The 15,444-nt window shown below is 37.0% G+C and overlaps 1 protein-coding gene and 1 long non-coding RNA gene across 11 annotated transcripts in view; one reads left to right on the top strand and one right to left on the bottom strand.

The window, feature by feature from the left end:
• The window catches only part of SLC38A11 (solute carrier family 38 member 11), a 59,354-nt gene that overhangs the window by 28,373 nt on the left and 15,537 nt on the right, over positions 1 to 15,444 (top strand). For 8 of the 9 annotated variants that reach the window (XM_021923675.2, XM_021923678.2, XM_021923676.2 and 5 more), the window contains 2 exons: positions 11,072 to 11,142; positions 11,783 to 11,944. In XM_021923675.2, coding sequence (XP_021779367.2) covers positions 11,072 to 11,142; positions 11,783 to 11,944 — 233 coding nt within the window. The remainder of the gene's footprint in view (positions 1 to 11,071; positions 11,143 to 11,782; positions 11,945 to 15,444) is intronic. The other variant, XM_021923679.2, reaches the window with a different exon arrangement.
• LOC110740885 overlaps positions 6,992 to 15,444 on the bottom strand; it is a 45,437-nt gene continuing 36,984 nt past the window's right edge. The window contains exons 2-3 of one of the 2 annotated variants that reach the window (XR_004176537.1): positions 14,988 to 15,109; positions 6,992 to 7,240 (exon numbers count right to left, since the gene is read on the bottom strand). This is a non-coding gene — a long non-coding RNA (uncharacterized LOC110740885). Of the gene's footprint in view, positions 7,241 to 12,444; positions 15,110 to 15,444 lie in introns of those variants that run through there. The other variant, XR_002516117.2, reaches the window with a different exon arrangement.

The following is a 15,444-nucleotide window of genomic DNA, read 5'->3' as shown; positions in this document are numbered from 1 at the left end:
TAAGATGAAGAAAGCACAGTCCTTGACCTCAGATTCCTATAGTTTGTGGAACAAACTTATGAAAGACAATCTCAATATAATAAGTAATAGAATTATGAGTAAGTGCTATGGAAACAGAGGAAGGACCCTTAGCCCAACCTGTGCAGGAAGGTAATATTTCAGGATAAGAAAATACGTGGCTTTTTGCTTTAAAAAATAAACAGGCATAAGCTGAGTCAAAAAGGGATATGGGGGACGGGAAGTTGGTAGGGACGGGTTAGAAGATACTGTAGGCAGAAATGTGTGTGACCCAGAGATGGGATACATATAACAGCAGATGGAGTTTGATGTTCTAACACTAGGAAGAACTTGGAGAAGAGGGTTATTTTGCCATTGGCTGGGGGAGCTACCATATAAAAATAAAGGCCCTCCTTTGATAATTTTCTCCAAAACTCTTTTTTTCACATTGTTTCTCAAATGCATTTTATCATAGTTTTAACAAGTGTCATATCTCCATATTATCTCTTTTGAAAAACTGCTGAAAGTGGTTCTGTACTTACTCAGTCTTTGTATGCTGCAGTAACAAAATACCACAGACTGGGTAATTTATAAAGAATAGAAATTTGTTTGTCACAGTTCTGGAGGCTGGGAAGTCTACGATCAAGGCACTGGCGTTTGGTATCTGGTGAGAGCTACTCTTTCTGCTCCCAAGATGACACCTTGAACTCTGCTTCCTCTGGAGGGGATAAATGCTACATCCTCACGTGAAGGAAGGGATGGAAGAACAAAAAGAGGCTGAACTCACTTCCTCAAGCACTTTTATAAGGGTGCGAATCTCATCTATGAGGGCTCTGCCCTAATTGCCTAATTACCTCCTAAAGGCCCCACCTCTTAATATTGTTTCACTGGGGATTAAGTTTCAACCTTAATTTTAGAGGGAATGCAAACATTCAAACCATAGCACCCACTGATCCTGACTTCCCTGTCACCACAAGCTATACAGCTTCTGTATTTAGAAAGTAACTAGGGTTTTGGTGATTCTGAGCTGAAAGCTGTAGCAGTGTATAAAAGGAAATGAGCCTAGAGAGTTTGGCAGAGACCAAGATGAAGGAAAGCTTTAGATGTGGTGGTGAGAAACTTGGATTTATTCTTTAGTCAATGGGGCATTGAAAGTTCTTATACAGGTGAGTAACTAGATTGAGTCTCAATTTTAATTGGACTTCTTTTGCAGTGGAGGCGAGGACAGATGGGAATATAAAGACCTGGAAGGAGACTATCTATAGCAAGGCAAGCATCCAGGCAAAAAGATTCCATTTGCCAATGGAAATGATATAAGGATAAGACTGGTAACGAAGAAGAGGGGAAGCTCAAGTAATTTTAAGCTGGTAAAATCAGGAGAACTTAGTGACTGATTGAATGAAGGCACTAAGGGTATAGGAGTTACCTAGGGTGATGCCAAAGTTTCCAGCTTGGAGAACTATGTGGGTAGATGGCCCAGAACTCACTGCCAATGGAAGAAAATAGAAGAGTCTGCCAGCAAACTAACACTTATTAAGTGTCTACTGGGTAAGTCACTCTTCTACGTACTGGGGCTATTAAGACCAATATATCACACTCCTTTTCTGAAGACCTCTTACAGCTTATTAGAATGTGGGGTGGGGCAAAGGTCACATAAAAGATAACCTCAGTGGACTATTTAATAGAATTATGAATATGCTGCTAGAGAGACATACAGGGGTCTACCTTTTTTAATGTGATTTACCAGGATATGAAGGAAAGATGATCTGGAAAAAATATATAGTATATTTTAAATATATCCTCATTTTGTGGAATCCTTGTGGGAAGAGGAGTAGAAGTCACTCATCCTTTTGGAAATGCAAGTCTGGATTTTGGAAAGGGTATGTGGACAAAACTGTACAGGGACTACATATAAGGTGAAGAGAGGCACACTCCAAGTAGAACCCCAGTGACAGAGAATTATGTGGACATCACATCTGAAATTACATTTATTTTTAATTTAAATTCACATGATATTTTAATTCTGTTTTGTGAAAAAGCACAACAAAGAACCAAAGCAACACCCATAATTCTCACAAGTTTTCATTACATTAAAAAAGTGAAATCCTGCCCCCTCCCACCTATACTCTGCTCTTTTAATCCAAACCCACAGAGGTAAACACAGCTAACACCAATTTTTAAGTGTTAACAGAGGAATCAGAGACCACCCAGTAGGTGACAGAATAAGAAATAAAAGAGACTGGTGTCCCAAATGGCAAAAATGAAGTATTTGTGATGTTTATGGTGCCAAGCTGTGCTAGCTTTTTATGTGATTCATATTTTAAAAATTTATATTTCAGCAAAAAAAAGCATAAAGTTTTATGTAAATTTTAACTAGAAATCAGTTTTTTAATAAATTTATTTTTAAGGTTTAATGAAAATTTGATCCATTGTCTTTTTTAATTAGAAATGATTTACATCAAGGTTTTCTTACAGGATGTACAGAACTAATTAGAATATATACTTTTTAAATAATTTCAACTTTTATTTTGTATTCAGGGGGTACATGTGTAGGTTGGTTACATGGATTTATTGGATGACACTGAGGTTTGGAGTACAAGTGATCCAGTCACCTGTACAAATGATCCCGTCATTACTGTGGTAGTGAGCACATTACCCAATGGGTAGTTTTTCAACCTTTGCCCCTCCTTCTTTCCCCTCTTTAGTAGTCTGTGTTCCCAGTTCCAGTATCTGTTATTCCCATCTTTATATCCACATGTACCCAATGTTTAGCTCCTACTTATAAGTGAGAACATGTGGCATTTGCTTTTCTGTTCCTGTGTCAATTTGCTTAGGATAATGGCCTCCAGCTGCACCTATGTTGCTGCAAAGGACATGATTTCATTCTTTTTTATGGCTGCATAGGATTCCATGGTGTATATGTACCATATTTTCTTTATGTAATCCAATGTTGATGGGCACCTAGATTGATTTTACATCTTGGCTATTGCGAGTACTGCTGTGGTGAACATACAAGTACATGCGACTTTTTTGTAGAGTGATTTATTTTCCTCTGGGTATGTACCCAGTAATGGAACTCCTTGGCTGAATGATAGTTCTGTTTTAATTTATTTGAAATATCTCCAAACTGCTTTCCACCATGGCTGAACTAATTCACATTCCCACCAATAGTGTATAAGTGTTCCCTTTTCTCCACAGCCCCACTAACATTTGTTATTTTTTATTTTTCAAGATAGGGTCTTGCTCTGTCATCCAGGCTGTAGTGCGGTGGTGCAATCATGGCTCACTGCAACTTTGACCTTCTAGGCTCAAGCAATCCTCCTACCTCAGCCCCCTAAGTAGCTGGGACTATAGGTGTGTGCCACCACACATGGCTAACTTTTTTATTTTTGTAGAGATGGGGTCCCAGTTACATTGCCCAGGCTGGAAGCATCTGTTTTTTTGTTTGTTCGTTTGTTTTCACTTTTTAATTATAGCTATTCTACTAGTGTGTGATGGTATCTCATTGTGGTTTTGATTTGCATTTCTCGGATAATTAGTGATGTTGAGCATTTCTTCATATGTTCATCGGCTGTTTGTATGTCTTCTTTTCAGAAATGTCTGTTCATATCCTTTTCCAACCTTTTAATGGAGTTATTTGGTTTTTGCTTGTCGAATTAAGTTCCTTACAGATTCTGGATATTGGAACTTTGTCATATACATAGTTTGTAAATATCTTCTCCCATTCTGTAGGTTGTCTGTTTAGTCTGTTGATAGTTTCTTCTGCTGTGCAGAAGCTTTTTAGTTTAATTAGGTCCCACTTGTCAGTCTTCATTTTTGTTGTGATTGCTTTTGAGGACTTAGCCATAAATTCTTCGCCAAGGCCAATGTCGGGAAGCGTATTTCCTAGGTTTTCTTTAGGATTTTTATAGTTTGAGGTCTTACATTTAAATATTTAATCCATCTCAAGTTAATTTTTGTGCATGGAAAAAGGTAGGGGTCCAGTTTCATTCTTCTGCGTATGGTTAGCCAGTTATCTCAGCACCACTTATTGGATAGGGAATCCTCTCCCCATCGCTTATTTTTGCCGACTTTGTCAAAGACCAGATGGTTGTAGGTGTGTGGCTTTATTTCTGGATTCTCTATTCTGTTCCACTGGTCTATGTGTCTGTATACTAGTACGACGCTTCTTTGGTTACTGTAGCCTCATAGTATAGTTTGAAGTCAGATAATGTGATGCCTCTGGCTTTGTTCTTTTTACTCAGGGTTGTTTTAGCTAATGGGGCTTTTCTCATTCCATATGAATTTCAGAATTTTTTTCCTAAATTTGAAAAATGATGTTGGATAGGAATAGTGTTGAATCTGTAGATTGTTTTGGGTAGTATAGTCATTTTAATGATATTGATTCTTCCAATCCACAAGCATAGACTGGTTTTCCCATTTGTGTGTGTGTGTGTGTGTGTGTATGTGTTTAAATGAATCAGTTTTAATATTCAGAGTGATTCCTAAGAAGAATTTTCCTGAGCAGCTTTATATATTAATGTAAACCATGGTTGTCTATAGAACAGAATCAGAATATAAGTGAGCTGAGAATGAGGAAGTGACAAGAGCTTTCAGTGGATGCAGGAGCTGGGGGAAGTGGTCAGATCTGCTTGTCATTAATAGCTTGTGCTGTTACAGGCAACATGGAGCCTTTGTTTTGTGTCATCCAAAGCACTTAACTCCCAGATGTGTCTGGCTAAAAAGGCTAATACATGAGGCTCTTACAACAAAAATGCAGGCTCTGCTGGAATTGTATATTTGAAAGTGCCTCTGTTTAACTGAAGGAGGTTGGGCAGGTAGTATAGAGAAGCATGATGTTTTTTGATTCTCCTGATCCAGAGGTTTAAGTTCTGAGGCTCCTTTTTATCAGTCTGCAGAGACTGGAGCTCCCTTTGATAGGACTTGCTTCCTACTACATTGCCTTATTGTTATTCACCTGTTAAAAACTAGGCTAAAATTTCAGAATGCAAGAATCCGAACTGAGACAATATTGCAAAATGAATTTAACTCCCCAAAGCTCTCCATCTCCCACCGCAACCCCCGTAAACACAAACAGTTTATTAAAAATATATAATGAAGCATTCGTTTAGATTTTCCAGGGTAAGGGAAGCAATTAATTTTAAAAGTGTTTGCTGTTCTAAGGCTACAAACTGCTATAAGCCAGTTCCTATTTTTGTTAGTACTAAAATATTTTGAAACACTTGAATCTTTGCTGTTAAAATGATCTAAATTTTACAGTAGCCGTCATTATTTGCCTAGATCTTTTTAAAGCTTTGTAAGGTATGATAAGGAATTCTGCTTCTGCTCAATGTTGTTTTTATTTGCATTTATTCCATGTATTTATTTTTCTCAAAAGAATACATTCACAGGCCAGGCAAGGTGGATCACACCTGTAATCTCAGCACTGTGGGAGGCCAAAGCAGGAGGATCCCTCAGACCAATGGTTCAAGACCAGCCTGGACAACATAGCAAGACCCCCACCTCTGCAAAAAAAAAAAAAAAATTAAAATTAAAAATATAGCCAAGTGTGGTGACATGCACCTATAGTCCTAGCTTACCTGGGAGGCAGAGGCTGGAGGATCTCTTGAGGCTAGGAGTTTGAGGCTGCAGTGAGCTATGATCACACCACTGCTCTCCAGCCTGGGGTTATAGTGAGACCCTGTCTCACAAATAAAATAAAGTAAAAGAAAAGAAAAGAAAATTTATTAACCTGATTTTATAAAGTCAAAGATTACAAATGACTTTTAATGAAATAGAGTAGCCTCCTACCTAAACCTGTTTTATTTCAACCCTTTAAGCCTTATCTCTTGGCATTCACATCTCTATTTCTAAGTAATGTGATTCTAAGTGCCTTTTTTGGTGTCTCACTATTATCTTCTCTTACAGTAGATGAAGATTTAGCTCTCTCAAGCTATTCTTCCTCTTCTTACATACATGGAGAATACCACAACTTTTAAAATTAAGTTTATGTTTCTCTTCTTGTACACTTTTCCCTTTGTTTTCTCTACAATTACCACTTGATTTCGGTTTTGTGTTTATCTGGATATTCAGTTTAGCTTTTAAATTTGGTCATTTTTGTTACTTCTTTTCCAGATGCCAAAACATATAATCTATTAATTTTATTATTTTTCCTGAAAACCTCCATCCCAGAGCCTTCTGTTCTGCCCTCCATTCTAGGCAGATTGCTTTCTCACTTTGCTCCCCCATGATCCTCCTAGGACTTCCTTTTACCTCCTTTTTGTGTTATATACCCTCTATCCATGATCCCAGCTCTTCCATTTTCTTTCCTTTCTCCTTTTGTTGGAGCATTCTCGGTCGCTTTCTGGTATCTCTGAGTCCTGCACATACAGGGGTTTTGTAAAGTGAATCACCTCTTTCTCATCATGAGCTCCCTCTACACGGCTGCAACATCTTCTGCTCTCAATAGTCACCACAGAAGTATCCAGTTTCCTTTTCACAGAGTGTCTTCTCCTCAGATGTCTCTTCTTCCACTATCCTTTCCCTCATGAATTTATTCCTCTTTTAAATTTCTTTAGTAGCATTTTAGTGGGGTCTCAGAAAAGAGAAAAGATAAACTTATGTGGCCCATCTACACATGTTTAATTGGGTGTCCAAGTTTAACTTTTGATTATTAATTTGCATGGGGGTTTAATTAAAATTCAAACATTTTATTTAAAATATATTTTCTGCCTTAGGGAAGTTCCATCTTTCCTTCCTTCCTTCCTTCCTTCCTTCCTTCCTTCCTTCCTTCCTTTTTAGACGGAGTCTCGCTCTGTCACCCAGGCTGGAGTGGAGTGCAGTGGGGCACAGTCTCTGCTTACTGCAACCTCCACCTCCCAGGTTCAAGCGATTTTCCTGCCTCAGTCTCCTGAGTAGCTGGGATTACAGGTACACACCACCACGCCCAGCTAATTTTTGTGTTTTTAGTAGAGACGGGATTTCACCATGTTGGTCAGGCTGATCTCAAACTCCTGACCTTGTGACCCACCTCCCTCGGTCTCCCAAAGTGCTGGGATTATGGATGTGAGCCACCACACCTGCTAGGGAAGTTATTTCATTTGGGCAGGGGGCATTTGCTAGGCTGTAAATAGGATACCTTGCAAGGTTATATCTTGGAACATATACCCTATAGATAAGAGGGGAGTACTGTGTATACACTGTATAGTATTTCTTGATCACAGCCCTCTGTATTCACAGCTTCTGCATGTGCAGACACAACCAACTGTGGACAAAATATTGGAAAAAAATTAAAAATAACAATATGACAATAACAATGATACAAATTTTAAAATACAGTATAACTATTTACATAGAATTTACGCTGTATTAGATATTGTAAGCAATCTAGAGATAATTTAAATTATATGGAAGGATGTACTTAGGTTATATGCAAGTATTAAACCATTTTATATCAGGGACTTGAGCATCCATGGCTTTTGATATCCATTGGAGGGTCCTGGAAACAATCCCTTCCATGTACCAAGGGACAACTCTGTATGCATGACCAATGTCATCTTCCAGCTTTTAGCTTACCTGTATATTTTTAAATGTGTATATAAATAACTTTATCATATGGATGTTTTATATTTACCTTCCATTGATTTTATTATCTTTAACTTTATTATAATTTTTAATATTATGGGTTTTTTTGAGTTTTAAATTTCTTTCCCTCCTTTAATATTTTATTTATTTTATTTTATTTATTTTGAGGCAGGGTCTTACTCTGTCGACCAAGCTAGACTGCAGTGGGGTGACCATGGCTCACTGCAGCCTCAACCTTCCAAGCTCAAGTGATTCTCCCATCACAGCTTCTCAAGTAGTTGGGTGTATAGGCACACACCATCATGCCTGGCTAATGTTTTAATTTTTTGTAGAGCCTGGATCTCCCTGTGTTGCCCAGGCCAGTCTTGAACTCAAAGCAATCCTTCTGCCTCGGCCTCCCAAAGTGCAGGGATTTCAGGCGTGAACCATCATGCCCAGCCTCAATATTGTATTTTATTCTTTGATTTATTTTTTTCTGTATTTTATTATATTTGAATTTAAAAATTAATTGGGGTAAATTGATGTTTATATGATATTGAGTCTTCCCATTTGTATGTATGGATATGGTGTATTTCTCCATTTATTTGTGTCTTTAAATAAAAGTTTAACATGACATTAACATCATGCACATCTTTTAAAGTATTTAGTGTTTTTGTTGTCACTGACACTTAAAAAAACATTTTATTTGGTTGTTGTTAGTGTACATCCACCCACTTGATGTTTTGTGTGTATTGAACTTGTATCCAGTAACCTTGCTGAATATGCTTCTTTTCCATATGCGTAATTATATTGTGCACAAATAATTTACACAATCTTTTCAATGATTGCACATCACTTATTTTATTGAATTAGCTAGGAATATCAATAATATATTCTGAATGCAGTGATATTGAATATCCTATCTGATTTCATCCCTTAAGTAGAATATTTCTAACTTTTCACTTTTAAGTATGTCATTTGCTGTAGGATTTGGTGGACATTCCTTATCCAGTAAAGCAAGTTCTATTTTATTATTAGTTTGCTCAGCATGTTTTTCAAAATAAATACTGAGCTGTATGCTTTTCTATATATTTTGAAATGGTCATAAGCTTCTTTCCTTCATCTGTTAATGTGGTAAATTACACTAATATCTATTAATATAACAGCTATTAATAAATATTGATTATAATATTTTGTTATTAAACTCCCCTTGCATTTGTTGAAAAAAATTCAGTCATAATTCCTTATCTTATAAATTGCTTGATGGCATTTGAAAACATTTTATTTCATATTTCAACATTTACAGTTTAAAGTCAAAAGGTCTATAACTTTATGTTTTCATCCAGGTTGAGTTTCAAAGTTTCAGCAATCTCATAAAATATACCCAAGAACTTTCTTCTCTCTCTCTCTTTTTTTTTCCTGTACAACTGGTTGTATCTGGAACTCAATTGTAGGCTATTTTATAAATGATTGGAAAGCCATACTCAATATCTGTTTCCTTCTCTTTCCCTAGATTTAGACATATGCATTTTCCTATCTGTAACATCTTTTTTGGCACTTTCCATCTTATAAAATCATCATCATTATGATGAACAGAGAAAATCCAAAATTATCTCTAGGTATTGTTTCACACTCCGGGAATATACCCAAGGAACCATATGGACCTAAGGAAAAAATTTAAATGGAAGAGAAAAAATGAAAACTAAACTTCTACATTTTATTACTAATATAAGATTTAAAAAGTAGGACACCACCACAATCTGTACTGGGGTTGGGGAGTAAGAGGGAATATTTTCCAAGTGCAAAAACCATAAGAGGGAAAGCATACCATTTAAAACATATTGTAAAGTTAGAGAATCCTCAAGTTTCTACAACTGTTAGAGCTGCCTGATCTAAATCATTTTCTAAGGATCATGTACAAAATGTGTATTTTTTTCTCATTAACTTTGGAATTTAACAGGTTATGCTGCTTTTAATGTCGACTGCATTTAGAGTAGTGGAGGCAGCAGGTGGCAGTAGTTCCCACTCCCAAAACTGGGACTTGGAGCAAGTCTTATAACAATCCGTGGCCTACCCTTACAGGCCAGCCTTTCTGTAAAGTTTCTTTGTGTCTGTAACTGCTTGTTTCATATATGGGAAAAAAGATAACATAATGCATAAACTCCACAAGGTGTGGACAACAAACGTGATTTTTTTGTGTGTACCTTCTTTACACAGAGAATGAATAAACAAACTTATGAAATAAATGGGTCTTCATCTTTAGAATGAATTCCTGTTTTTTATTGAAAACACCCAGTGCCTTTTCATGCTTCCTAGGAATCTCCCTGTTCCATTCTTCATGCATTGTTCTGAGTCTCACTCGAGCCTTCCCTTCCCAAGGAAGTTGACCATACTTTTAGACTTTTTGCTACCTTTATTAATAATGCCGGATAATAATATTAATACTAATGACTGTTTATTGAACACGTGCTATGTGATAAACTCTCTTCCAGAAGTTTTACATATTTTATCTCATTTAATCTACACAGTGACTTAATGAGTTAGATACTACAATTATCCTCAATTTATAGATGTTGAAATTGAAGCACAGAGAAGTCATGTAACTTGCCTAAAATCACACAGCTAATAAGTGGAAGGAGGCCAGAAGAACAATTTAGGCTAATGACCTTAGAGCCTCTGCTGTTCATCATTACTCAGGGTGTGTTAGCCAGGTACACCTATCACTGCCAATATCAAATATTTTAATTCCACTAGGATGTAGCCTGTTTCAAGCTGTTTAAAGTGCATATATTTCCAAAATACCCTTGAGAAATATATCTACAGGTGGGAATTTGAGGCCACTGTCAGATGGTACAGCCCGGAAAAAATATGGCAATGAATAAACCAAGAAGATACATCTCAGCTTCTTCACTCATTATTTGTGGAAGCTTGGCAAATTATATCACCATCCAGAGCTTGATTTTCTTCATGTGTTAAATGGTGATAATAATTCTTAAGTGTTATTGTGAAAATTAAATGAGATAACACAGTAGAGTTTCTAGAAGATAGTACATCCTCAATTAGTATTAGTTCATGTTTACCTCCCTCAATAAATTTTAGTGCCAACTAAATTTTTCTTGGATAGGTTAAGCCTGAAAAAAATAAGAGCAGAATGAACAGCAGTAACTGGGCATTATTAATTTTTGTATCTCCCTCAAAAAGTAGCTTCACTGGTGGGTGTATAATCAGTGCTTTCTGTTAAATTGATGAGCAAATAAACAAATTCACAAGATTACAGAGTCTGGATATTTTACATACGTAAAAATAGAATCCGTCCAAGTATTTGAGATACATTTTAGAGGACTGGGGTTAAGAGATAACACTCATGCTCCTGGGAAATGTATTCATGGTGACACAAGATTAATGGGAGCCCCTTATTAATTTCTGGCTTAAAGACACTCAGTTTATATTTGTGATACTATTTCTTGTTATCTGATATACTGATGCTTGAATTTATTTAATAATTTATCAAGTTAACTGATTTTTCTTCTAGACCAAAAACAGAAGATGCTTGGGTATTTGCAAAGCCCAATGCCATTCAAGCGGTCGGGGTTATGTCTTTTGGTGAGTATTTGGTTTCAAAGACCCTTTCTCAATGTGGAGTTCTATGTTCCATGAAAAAAGTGCTATGTTTCATATTTATGTCTGGATAGCAGATGTCCTAAGTTTTAGACTTCCTATTAGCAGCATATGATCTAGTTTGTGCCAATATAAAATTAGGCTCAAACTTTTCTCACTCATCACTAAAATTTGCTTCAATTTGAAGAAATCTATTTCTCATGCAGAAAACTCATTACAGTCATCTTGTTTCTTAACTTGGAAAGCTAGCAAGTGTTATGGACTTCTTCAAACCCTTTATTATGTCCCAAATGGCAAAGGAAGCCACAGAATGAAAATGATGGTATTTAGATTTTCCTTAAGATGGGAAGGGTCATTAGGAAAAGGAAAATGGGAGAGAAGGTTGGACTGGCCTGGTTTATATCAAGAGTGACGTGAAAAGACCATATAAACCTGAAGTGAATGGTCTCATTTCTAGAACTATTAGAAAAATTATTTGCTGACATATTAATAAATTTGTATATTTAAACTGCAGTTCATTGGCATCTAAAGTAGTACATGTCTCTGAATTTCAGAACTAAAAAAGAAAACCCTGACGCTTGCTTTAATAATGCTTTTTTTTTTTTTTTTTTTTTTTGTATTGCAGCATTTATTTGCCACCATAACTCCTTCTTAGTTTACAGTTCTTTAGAAGAACCCACAGTAGCTAAGTGGTCCCGCCTTATCCATATGTCCATCGTGATTTCTGTATTTATCTGTATATTCTTTGCTACATGTGGATACTTGACATTTACTGGCTTCACCCAAGGTAAAGTGAGAGATTCAGTTATAGTGTTGATGTGCGTTGGTACCGGAATACCCAATGTTCTACTCTTTATTGTACAAGTATGCCCAGTGTTCTATTTCCAAGATTACTCTCTTCCACCCATTCTCTCTATCCTCCTGCCCCCTGCTGTCTATTTCCTAATTTTTACCTTTTTAAACTGCTCAATTTAGTTCTGTAGCCCATACTCTCTCCTTCTACACCCTGTCACTTCCCAGGACATGACTTTTGGCTTTCCTCCACTGCAGCTTGATTTTCTTTTTTTCTTTTTTTTTTTTTTTTTGAGATGGAGTCTCGCTCTGTCGCCCAGGCTGGAGTGCAGTGGCCGGATCTCTGCTCACTGCAAGCTCCGCCTCCCGGGTTTACCCCATTCTCCTGCCTCAGCCTCCCGAGTAGCTGGGACTACAGGCGCTCGCCACCTCGCCCGGCTAGTTTTTTGTATTTTTTTAGTAGAGACGGGGTTTCGTCGTGTTAGCCAGGATGGTCTCGATCTCCTGGCCTCGTGATCCGCCCGTCTCGGCCTCCCAAAGTGCTGGGATTACAGGCTTGAGCCACCGCGCCCGGCCGATTTTCAAAGGTACCAGTGGCCTCCCAATCTTCAAACAACCTCGATTTGGATTCTCCTGAATCTCTCTGAATCACTTACCAATACTGAACTTCCTTTCTTTGCTCAAATTTTCCTCCCTTAGAGGAAAGAGTATTACTATATTATCATTGTTATTCTTTCTCTCTGTTAATTTTTTTCTCTCTTTTCTTTTTCTGTACCCTCTCTAATCTCCCACTCCACTCCATCCCACACCACCCAGATAAAGGTCTCAAGCATATTGTTTGCTCTTCTCTCAAACAATTTTCCAGATATTTTCGTTGTTTTAACTCTAACCCAGACTTTCATATTGTTTGCTCTTCTCTCAAACAATTTTCCAGATACTTTCATTGTTTTGACTCTAACCCAGACCTTTCTCTTTGTCTCCAACCTGCTGCCTGTAGGACATTTCTACTCAGTTGTTCTGTATTTGTTTTAATCACAAAACATTATGTTTCCCTTAAAACCAGACCTTTTCTTCCTCCCTCCAAAGATACTTCTCTCTTTTTTTGCATTCACCCAGGCCCAACAACTGAGCAGTCCTCTCTTCTACTTCCCTTGACCCTTACATTCAATCATCAATGTAGTATGATATTCAGGATAGTCCAGCAATAGGCTGCGATTCACGTATTTCACAGCTCTTGCAGGTCTATTATCTCATTGACCTTCAAATAACCCTTTGAAGGGAAGTGGAATAACTAGTTCTACCCCCTGATTAAAACACAAAGAGATGAAGTAACTCGCTCATGCTGGCTGGTGACAAACCAGAAAACAAGTCTTCTGACTCTCAGATTCAATTTTCTTTCCATCCTCTTTCTGCCTCCCCTATTTTGGTCAACCGTGACCCTCTGAAAGTTGTGTCTTTGCCTCAGCTCCCATTAGCTTAGTTTTCTGAAAACTTGGGTGCTCTTGGAAGGATGGCTGCCTTATTCTGAACAGAGGTTACAGATCACTATGATTTTAGGCAAATATTTCTCAGGAAATGAAGGAAGATGACTTCAAAAAATAATGATTAACAAAATTCAAATGCAGTCAAAAATATGATACATGCATGTGCCACTAGAGTGTGGTAACAAAGTGACCTTGAAAGTTCTGATAAGAATTGTGTTCCAAAGCATTGCCATGTGTCACTATTGCTACATAGTTTGCCAATGCAAATGGCCTGTGGGCTGTGGTCCGCACAGGACGTTCGTTTTTAAATGCCTTTTCTGTAAGACATAAACCTTTTTTGTTAGTTATATCTTCCTGGAGCTTTTATCAGTGGTAATTGCTCAGATATAATTAAATCTTTATAAAACAAAGCTGACAGATGTTTGATGTCATTTCCCCCCTAGCTGTAATTCTTTAAAATATACTTAGATTCAAGCTGCAATAAGCTGACATTGTTTCTCCAGGCCACCTCTCCTTGGGTAAATCTAGTCTAACTTGTGTATACTGCATTCTTCTTTTCTAACCTCTTTCGGTAGATAAATTTCAGCTTTTGAGGCAGTGGGAACTCAAGATTCTCCCTGACATTTCTATTGGAAAGACGGTAGGGCTTGTTTTTTTTAGTGGAGGTTAGTGAACGGGGAACTTCAGTCTTTTTTTCTTAGAGTGCTGGAATCTTTTCAGTCAACCTTGAAGCAGGTTTCTGCCACCTTTGTGTTTTAATCCCCTCCTGCCCAAAAGGGATGTTCTAAAGTAATGTAGATTTGTTCTAGTTGATGGGGGGAGGGGAGAGAGCCACTTCAAGTAAATCTTGGGAAGAGGCAAATTATTTAGGATATTCAGCTTTGTAATGAAAAAAAAAAAAAAACAGTTCAGAGGTATAGTTTTTCTTCTTTTTAAATGGTGTAGTATTGAGTGACTTTGACCTAATTTTCAATTAAGTTTAATTTTAAAAAGGTAACCACAATTTTAACATCTAAGCGTGTTATATTCAGAAAATAAGCAAGCCTAAATACTCTGTTTCAGCATTAGTCATTGTTTTATTTATTTATTTATTTTTTATTTCTTCCATGGACTACTGTACAGTTGTAGGTAATTGTTTTTTGATGACATGACATCTGCGCCCTAGTTAGATCCCTGTATTTCTTCATAGGCAGCTGAGAAATATAGTCTCTAAATAAGAATTGTTTCAAGGTCTATTTAGTCCATCATCTAGTCTGGAACTTATTAAATTTAATGTTCTTTCTGGGACATAGCCATATTTTCACAGTTTTGAATCACTGCATTTACACTTGGGCTCATGAGATGCCATGAAAGGCAACATATGTTTGGAATTTCTTGCTGTGGCCCCAAGGTTGCAATGAAACCCTATAGTATGATACACAGGAAATTCAGCTCCCCAGATGTACTGGTCTACTCTTCCTTTCAGGATTGTTCTTGATCTAAGAATAGCATTTCAAAAGGAAATTTGTTTATTTTAACAGACATTTTTAAAAAATAATGAAGTCACTTACTCACCAGAAACAAAGACCAGAAACCAGTTTACAAAGCCAGTGCCCAAGAATTTAGGGAGTTGATTCTGATGTAAGAAGACAATGGATAAAGTATTTTTCAGAAGTCAGTACAAATTTGCAGCAAATCTACCAAAAACAATTAATAAGAGAAAAACTATCAGTGATGGATTTATCTTCACATGGAGCATGTACTGGTTCAAATCAGTGAAAAACTACATAGTTATTGGATTCAAAAACTTGTATTTAGACCTGGTCATCTATTCTCTTAATTAAATGAAATGAAGTTTATGGAGATTCACTTACAAGTCATGTGTTGCTTAATGACAGGGAAACATTCTGAGAAATGCATTGTTAGGTGATTTCCTCATTGTGCAAACATCATACAGTATACTTACGTAAACCTAGATGGTAGCACCTATTACACGTCTAGGCTATATGGTATAGCTTATTGCTCCTAGGTT

Source organism: Papio anubis, chromosome 10 (genome assembly GCF_008728515.1).
Source record: "Papio anubis isolate 15944 chromosome 10, Panubis1.0, whole genome shotgun sequence".
NCBI lineage: Eukaryota > Metazoa > Chordata > Mammalia > Primates > Cercopithecidae > Papio > Papio anubis.
The sequence above is the reverse complement of the archived record's forward strand: the minus strand, read 5'-3'. Positions and strand labels throughout refer to the sequence as shown.